The following is a 9,332-nucleotide window of genomic DNA, read 5'->3' as shown; positions in this document are numbered from 1 at the left end:
TCTTTACCAACAATTAGAAAATTTGATACATGTCAAAGATAGAGTCTACAAAATCAAGGCAGGCATTTCATACTATATTCATATAATAGACATGTTTTCGTTTGTTTCAGTGACCAACACTTTCTTTGATATGCTATCATCAAATAAAAGATAATAGGCCAATACGCTCGAAGGGTGGGTCCACGGCAAGAATGACTTATACAAAATTAGCGTAAGAAGGGAGATAAATCTTGATTTAGTAAACATTCATCAGACTACAAATAATCATAGTTGTTTGTATGAAGCCTTTAACAGTCGAATTATTCAACAAAAGTTGTAGCCATTTGATAATGATCAGAACCCAAATAAAGAGTCAACTTTGAAGGGCAACTTGAATTATATCACATATCTTAAGGGCAATTAGATCTTGCAGCACCAAATCCCAGACTATATAAAACATCACAGATTCACATTTTGAAAGATTATTTTATTTTTATCACAGATTGTAACATCTAAAAATAAATACAGAAAAAGTACCGGTATATATCAAATAAAAATATGGTGTTTATGTACATTTAGTGACTAAAAAATATACACAAAGTTAAAGTTAATGAATTAGTGATGAAGGGATATAGCTCTCTAAATTACTATGATAGTTGATGACATTGCATTAAGAATAGTGGTAACTTGGTTTATCTTTAAAATGGGAGTATGTGCCAGTTTACTTGGTATATTTTGAAATATCATTAATATATACTGTTATTTTTTTTTGTTATTTTGAAGATGAAACCAACTCTTTCCATAAGTTCTCTGGTCAGAGTGCAGGTTTGTCCTGTTAGAAGTGAACACTGGTAGATAAAAGAATTTTCTTTCTGTGATAACTTAATGAATTAGATGACTTTATCCCTTCAACTTTACAACCTGATTAGATAATAGTAAATATACATAAAGAATATCTTCTTTCATAATAAACCTGAATTACAAATTAAGAACATGAAATAACACTTCTATGACATAAAGATTTTAAATGAATTTCAAGCGGAACAAAATGTGACTAATATGAGTCAACCTGATTAAAATAAAGCTCTAGAAATATTAAATTTTAATATTTTTATTTCTACATTTGCTCTACAATTGATATATTAAGCACTATATTAACAATGAAAATAATATGTTCATATTTTCTGTCTTCAAAAACTCAAAATTTAATAATTAAAAAAGACAAAAATTGTAATTTTCAGATTGCAACTACAAATTCAAATCTTATAAATGCATCTAACTAAGAGTACAAATGCAATATTTACAAATTTGCACTATTTTATTCAATACAAATTACATTATATAATGCTGAATTCAACAAGCAAGCTTACCTTTATAACCTATGTTAACTTCATTAACATTTACAATGTGTCAAAATCTTTGTAATAAGTAGTAAAATTATCTGCTGCCAATGTAAGTAAGAGCCATTATAAATAATTTCTTGATACACGATTTGATTATGAAAATAATAAATTGCCAAATTTGTTTTCAAATTTTAATATACAGATAATTCCAAAATAGTTTATATAAAAATAATATAAATTGACATAAGAAACTTTAAAATTAAAAAAAATCACCTTCGTTCAAAAGTATTTCTTGCTGCCTGCCAGAATGAGGCTATAGAAGTGGTAGCAGATGCAAGAAGTCCACCGCCTTCATTAATACTAGATTGGGTACTATAATGTGTAGGATAGTTCAGACAGAGATCTCTGGAAGTGAGATCATATACCAAGTCATTATCAGGAACTTCCCAATCTTGTCCTAAACCAACCTCATCGATATAGGTATCTGGTTCTGTATCACTATCATCTGACACACTGCTACTTCCCTCCATTACAGAATTTATCATCTCTTCTGATACTTCAAATGGTATACATCTACACAATTAATATTAAACATTAGAACATATATAAAAAGGAATGTAGCCTTGTTTGATTTACCTGAATTCTAGTAATATGACTAGTGATATGATTAGTGTTAAGCAAACAAAGACAAGCAAATAATCACAAGTGTCTAAACAAAATCTCCCTTATTGTACACTGCATACCCATCTTCATTAGCTGAACATGATGCATACAACTAGGACATCATTTTCACTTCTATTTGAATTGAGTTAATTAGTAGTTATCCCCCTTTTCCAGTACACTAACCCTCTATAACTTAATTACCTTCCAATGTTGTGATTTTGTAAGAGAACATAAAGATTATGTAGTGTGTCTTTAGGTGAGAGATGAACTTCTTTTATGCCTTGTGAGAAACATAGATATAGAACATTATGATTTAATTTGTTCACTGAGTTGGCTAGCTGTTTCTCTGTAATATCATCATTGCAAAACTCACTGAAAAACAATAACATTATAATGAAAAACCTTTCTTTGAAAAAAATTAAATACAACTCAGTCAAACTTATACACTAGCAAACATATCAAAATAAGCCATAATGTTTAGCCTTCCGGTCGAAAATGAAATGAAATGAATGGAGTTTTACGTCCTACATTTCTGCACCATGTGGGCTAATGAAAACAATAGTCTTTCTGTCGAGGGCTCTGATTGGCAGTAGTGGCTGGCATATAATCCAATCAAATCGCTACATTTTGTGAAAAAAAGGTGGCTTGTCAAGATATACCAAAGACAAATTTGTTATAGTTTGACATTATGAAGGTTGGTTATTGCCTGCCACTTCACTTCATTCTTGAGTCATTAATCCTAAATGCAAGAATCTTACCTATAACACTGTTTTTTCGGATGGTTGATATCTAATATATATAACAATATAGACAGTAATTGGCTACAGTAACATAAAGCTGCTCTAAATGTATGGCCTAAATTACTACCACCACATTCTTGTTCAGGTGTTGTACCATTATTCTCCTTACTTAAAGATACTGAAAATATAACATTCAATATATCTCACAACTTGTATGAATTAAGTTTAGCATATCATATGAGTTGTTCTATGGAAGTTCATTTCTATATTTCAAGGATGTTTAAGTCAGTTACAAGCCAAGCTAATATTCCTGTGACTTGAGTGTAATAATGTAAAGCACCTTAGTACTATTTATGTCATTGTACAGTTTGACCAACAGAATCTTCTTTGGCATTTTTTTTCCACAAATCTATTCATGGAGCGTAATACGTGAAACCCCTGCTCATTAATCAGCATATTGTGGACGAAGCAATATGTTAATTCATCATTACTTACAATCCAGTACTGATGGAGAAATACTAACATTTTAAAGTGTACATACCCCACATATAATAAGCTGAGTAGTTCCCATTACTGGGTAGAGTTGGTTCTAAAATTCTATAAATAGTATCACTTCTGACATCAGAGTACTGCCACTGTCCCCGTACATATGCTGTTTGACAGGCATCTTTTATAGCGCTAGCTGTACTGATTAATAGGCTGTCTGCACTACTGTAACGTAAAGAAAAAAACATATATTCTGAATAAAAATTCATTTTTAAGAAGAAATCTTTTATGCAAGGAAGGAAAAGCAGAATGTTCATGAGTTCAGCATTAAAAATATTCGAACAACATCAAGAACAGTAGCAAAAAACACTGCAAAGTTGAAAAGGCATACAACTCATTTTCAAAAGATTTGCCATATACAATCCCTTATTAAACTTATTGAAAATGTTTCCTTTGTGGCCTTGGCCAGTGTTTCAATGAGGTCTTTGTTCTTATCACAGAATGTGGTAAAAAAAAGAATTCTATAAAGTTCTACCTTGGATGTGTTTCACTAATAGGAAAAATATAGTTAGTTAAAACATCAAGATGAATTCTTCGCTCTCTCTGTAGCCTGACTAATACAGCCTCGGTTTCCTGATTTCTAGTAAGAGTTATCTTCCCTCTACTATCAATATATTCCTTAATCTTCGTCACTTTCAAACTATGCCGACTGGCCTTTGATTTTCTTTGATAATTCTTTTCTTTGGTTTTTTGTAACACAAACTGAGCTTAAATGAAAAATATAATGAATTATTGTGGTGTACTTTTTAATCAAATCAAATATTATACATGATAATGTGTAACAGTAGGCAGTAAGATGCTGACAGAGCCTGATCTTTTCAACAAGAAAACTGTAATCTGTTGCTGTATCAAGCACGCAACTGTAGAATATAATGAATGCCCAGATCTTTCATTTGATAGATAATGAAGAAGAGGGGAGAAGGAGAAGAGGGGAGAAGAAGAAGAGGAGAGAAGGAGAAGAGGGGAGGAGAAGAGGGGAGAAGAAGAAGAGGGGAGAAGAAGAAGAGGGGAGAAGAAGAAGAGGGGAGAAGAAGAAGAGGAGAGAAGGAGAAGAGGGGAGGAGAAGAGGGGAGAAGAAGAAGAGGGGAGAAGAAGAAGAGGGGAGAAGGTGGAAGGAGAAAATTGTAGCAGTTGCAGTTAGTAAAGATATTTTAGGCATAGCTATTCTTTCTAGTACATTTCTGGCTTCTATGATAAAATATGGATGTTTTTAAGAGCAGATATTCTCATCTTGGTCACTTTCCTCCCAAACCTCTTAAAATTGTATACTCTTATTCTTAGAAATATTAAAACATAGGTTCTGTTAATATATCACTCTACAATTGATGTATTGAGCACTATTTTAATAGTAGTATTTCTCTATGGCCCTACAATTGATGTATTGAGCACTATTTTAACAGTAGTATTTCTCTATGGCCCTACAATTGATGTATTGAGCACTATTTTAACAGTAGTATTTCTCTATGGCCCTACAATTGATGTATTGAGCACTATTTTAACAGTAGTATTTCTCTATGGCCCTACAATTGATGTATTGAGCACTATTTTAACAGTAGTATTTCTCTATGGCCCTACAATTGATGTATTGAGCACTATTTTAACAGCGAACATATTTTATTGTGCTCTTATTCTTATATAACTGGACTTACCTTTTTCTGTTTCCTTTTTTACTGTTTTAATGGCCTGTTTTAATAATTCTATATTCTGTTTACAAACTTCGATTTCATTTAACTTTTCGTATTTGGCCTCTTTTTTAACAACAGATTTTTCTACCCTAAATAATACACAATACAAGTCTGATAAGGTAAAAATTCAAATATATAATTGACATTTAAAATGGCTCACCTATGATTGAAAAATTTTCTATGTTCCTTATTTCTTAGTTGACAACTACCTGCCTACAGTACACTACACCTCAACTACTCTCTGACCACATCAAGTTCTACATCACATTTTGGCCATCATTTTTGTATGAATTGAAATATCAATCTCCAAATATTGCTGAGAGTCTTAGATTGTCTTTGGGTTGATGAAAATGCCAAACATTGAAAACAAAATTATTTGAAACTCTGATTTTATAGAGGGAGATTATCAGTTCAAAATGTGTCATTTTCATATGAAATTTCTTGGAGAGAAGTGTGTTCATTTCAAGTGCAAAATTTTCAAAACTTACATATGCATGGACCCAAAGGCATTCTAAGACATTTTATATGAACCTGAAAATCATATTTTGAATATTTGTGACTTAAGAGAAAAAATTAAATTTAGCACCCAATGTGGCCAGAGAGTAATAGATAATTAAAGTTCAATAGCTTTTATATTTGCATGTTATTGCATTTGCAAAATCATTTGTATGGAAATATCAATTGAAGGCCTTGCGCAATTGCATAAAGTAATTTCATTTAAGTTGTCAACGGAACACTTTTAAATATCAAAATATATTGAAAAAAAAAACAGCCACCAGTAGGCTACCATACCTTTTGACTGATTTTTCTACACTTTTCTTAAATTCTTCCCATTTCTTCTTTTGTCTTCTAAAATTTAGATGAGATCTACAAGAAAACAAGTCCTCTAAAACATATTGTTATCATTATGACCTAATTCAAATGATATCAATGTCCTATTCAGGCCTCCATACATAAACAAACCCATGTCTAAAAATAGTAACATAATAATGAAATACGAAATACCTCTTATTTGAATGCTCAAAACAGCCATCACTAACACACTGCTGACAATAAAATCGACGGTCAGATCCCCTACACAATGGACATCTTTCTACAGCCACAGTAATCGCAGCAGTTTCGTCAATAGAGCGGGAATTATGGAAATAAATTGGAGCTTCAGTTGTTTCATACGAAGTCGCCATTGACGGTGTCGCCCTACATTGGTTTCTCCATAAAATTTAGCTTCCATTCTGTTCTAAAAATAGAACAACGTCATACTCGTTGTAAAGGTATCCATTAGTGCAATTTAATAAATTTTGCTGTGAAAATGAAATGAAATGAATGGAGTTTTACGTCTTACTTTTCTGTACCATGTAGGCTAATGAAGATGGGCAACGCCATGCAGGGTGCAATGAGGGAAGTTTTGCCAGGACACCGGATTAGTCTGCTCTTTTTCCACTTCCAACTTCTTTAACGTGCACAGCCTTTAGCACACGGGGCCTTCGTTTATTGTCCAATCTGAACGACTTGACGCTATTTTCATGTCAGCCCCTCTTACCTGCATCACTGATAAAGGGAAAACAAGTTATCGAGCAAGCGTCTAACTCACTATAAGCCAAATTTTGCTGTGGAATGTACAAAAGAAGGCCACTGCTATATATATACACAGGACCTTTGTAACATCATATTACATAAATCCTCCAACTAGGACAAATGAAGTTGCCTTGAGCCCCCCTAGAGAAGAATCCACGACCTCGTCTAGAAAACGCCTGAGAAGAGGGGCAAAATTTGTCAATTTTGGCCACTCTCAATACATCACAATGCTCTAAGACTCAGAAAGATCTGATAGACATTGACAGTTTAACTTAACTTGATGTCTGTTGGTGCTCCATCAAGTTGGTTATTTATATGAAGGCTACTACAGACTCAAAAAGAAAACTCGCAGCCGTCTGAATTTGTTCATTTGCCCACCCGAGATATTTAACGGGTGTTATTTATTTATACGATCTATCCATTGACAATGTTGAGTTTAAGATATTATGGGTTGTACCCACAATAGCTCCGCCACTGATTGACCCGATCTTTAAAATGATGCCCCTATACCTCACTATTCCTCTCTAGATGCTCCCAACCCACTTGTATCCTTTTTAAGATGCCCCCTTCCCCTTTAGCCGACTTATATTTCTCCTAATCCATCATTTAAAGATGACACCCCCCCCCCCGCCCCGCCCCCACTCTCCTTCATTCTTTTAATAGATGTCCCCACCTCTATCGAGTTACAAAATTTCGTTAAGGGCGAAAATCTTTTGTTTAATCCTACAAGCTAGGAATGAATTGTGCTCAGTGTCAGTGCAGTACAATCAAAGTTAAACCATTGTTTAAAAATTGTTTAAAATTCTTTCTAGTCAGTTCGAAAATTTTACAGGGTTCTATGCGGATAGAAAGTACGACAAATCGAACAAATCCTCAACATATCTCTACACTCTATTGTTTTAAATCCCAACATGATGTGAGCTGAAATCAGGGGTTAAGAAATAAAAGCTCCATTGCTCCTGACAGAGATTTCGACCAGTGATGTGGATTAGCTGGTTCCCTTGCTTAGTCGAGACGGTTTGTGAGCGAATGATAACGAAAGCCAAACTGGACTCGCGCATACTTGATATATGGGTTTCCTTTGGTGTTAGGTGTGCTGTTAGACTTGAGTAGGTGTTAGGGTCGGGTTATTAGACAAGTTTAGCTAATAATCAATTTTAGGTAGGGCATCATCTCATTCTGATATTAGCTCGAATCAATTGCACCCTTGCCCCCACATTCGTTTCTCTCTCGTCCAAGTTAGGCATGTCATAGTTTCGGTTAGGTTGCTCCAGATTTCGTGCTAGGTTTAACATAATTCTTTAGGGTTGCTGGCCCGCAAATTATTTCCATCGCATTCCCTGTAGGACTTGGCTCGGTCATTATTTCTAAGTTACGGGCGTTAGAGATAAGAGTGTGGGACCATGTGAGTTTACATAGTTTATGATATTGACGGACTTGCTTAGAGACTTAGACTTGGAATTTGTGTTACGATATGGCTGATAGGAAGGGGTTAGGGAATTGTTTGTATGTGTTTATATTTATGTTTGAAAGTCAAAGAAAGTGGTATGGAGCTATCGTGGCTTGATGTGTTTTTGCTAATGCTTCACAACAATGATATCTCTATTTTTTGTATATGGTTGTATGGCAATGGCTTTTTTATGCCTATAGAACGCCATTCATACTGTGGATCATTAACTCACTGACACGGCGGTACGAATAAAAAGTAAGGTGTAGGGTTCGATTTAATCTGTTTTTCAAAGTAATTGTCATTAACTTATAATAAATTTCGTATTGAATTCACATTTTTACATTACATTCATATTTGGTATTTGAGCTTCATTGGTTGTAACGTTGCACAAAAGAGTCTGTTAGATGAGGGAATTTTACTCTTTTTCATTTTTCCTTTTTCTTTGAACTGTTGCGGTGGTGGCCAAGTACTAATAATATCCCAAACCCTCTAACGTTAACGACAAAATTCCCGAAACTAACAGAATCTTTTATTCTAAAATTCAATTTCTTTCCCTTGGACGTTCATCTGCTTTCCTTGGTCGTTTATTTGGTTCTCCTTGGCAAAAAATGTAACTACAAAGATAGACTTTTTGCCAAGTGTTAAGGTATAGGGGTAACATTTTCTATTTATTTTAAATATTAAGGTTTTTCATGATCACGACTGTAATTTTGATTTTGACTGAGCAATATGATTTTTCCCCCACCCCTCCCTTACTTACATAATAATATATATTGTTTTCCACAAAAATACTAATTAAAATTTTGGTTAAATTTGCTAAGGTTAGGATTTGTGTAGGGTTTACGTGGGTTTTGATTTTGATTAGGGTTTTGTTAGGGGTTGAAGGGACTGACCATGCTTGTGTTATGCTCATTTTGCTGGTTAAGTTCGTTTCTTTGATATCGAAACAAGATAACCCTTATTTGCAAGATAAAATATACTTGATACAGTTAACAATACACGATATAGTATTAAAATATCAACTTTTACATTGGATGGTTTGGTTTAGTCTGAAACTATGTTAAAAATCTTTGAATAAGTCCTCCTTTTGATGTTTTTGCAATACTTCTGGTATAAAAACTAGGATGATTCTTTTCAAAAATAAAAATTCTTATTTAAAATCAGCGTCTAGATGGGGTAATTAGTGATTGGTTAGAGAAAGATTTAGCGTTAATAAGCCACCAATATAACCTTGGTTTTTATGAAGGTATTCTAAACGACAGTCGCAGTTCATTGTTTACTTGAAAGATTTTCACCAACTTTTTCAAGGTGCGGTGTCAGTTTTCTTAAAGCTTAAATTAGTCACGAACCA

General features: G+C 33.6%; 1 protein-coding gene across 1 annotated transcript; it reads right to left on the bottom strand.

Annotated features, from left to right (window-relative positions):
• Nucleotides 1–447: 447 nt before the first annotated feature.
• LOTGIDRAFT_234926 (hypothetical protein) lies at nt 448–6,184 on the bottom strand. Its single transcript, XM_009063326.1, has 8 exons — nt 5,962–6,184; nt 5,749–5,823; nt 4,921–5,045; nt 3,747–3,978; nt 3,267–3,436; nt 2,744–2,903; nt 2,187–2,357; nt 448–1,895 (listed from the first exon to the last, which is right to left on the bottom strand). The coding sequence occupies exons 1-8, from the start codon at nt 6,138–6,140 to the stop codon at nt 1,592–1,594; spliced, it is 1,416 nt and encodes a 471-aa protein (XP_009061574.1). The 5' UTR covers nt 6,141–6,184; the 3' UTR covers nt 448–1,591.
• Between the last annotated feature and the right edge of the window lie 3,148 nt (nt 6,185–9,332).

Source organism: Lottia gigantea (assembly GCF_000327385.1).
Source record: "Lottia gigantea unplaced genomic scaffold LOTGIsca_57, whole genome shotgun sequence".
NCBI classification, from domain to species: domain Eukaryota; kingdom Metazoa; phylum Mollusca; class Gastropoda; family Lottiidae; genus Lottia; species Lottia gigantea.
This window is presented reverse-complemented; position numbering and strand designations above follow the sequence as displayed.

What these genes read in the sequence shown, in the direction of transcription:
- LOTGIDRAFT_234926 (XM_009063326.1), bottom strand. Translation starts at nt 6,140, where the DNA reads ATGGCGACTTCGTATGAAACAACTGAAGCTCCAATTTATTTCCATAAT. An exon ending in TTTGAGCATTCAAATAAGAG is followed by an intron (nt 5,824 to 5,961) that starts GTATTTCGTATT and finishes GTTTTCTTGTAG; the next exon opens with ATCTCATCTAAATTTTAGAA. An exon ending in CAAAATCACAACATTGGAAG is followed by an intron (nt 1,896 to 2,186) that starts GTAATTAAGTTA and finishes TTAATTGTGTAG; the next exon opens with ATGTATACCATTTGAAGTAT.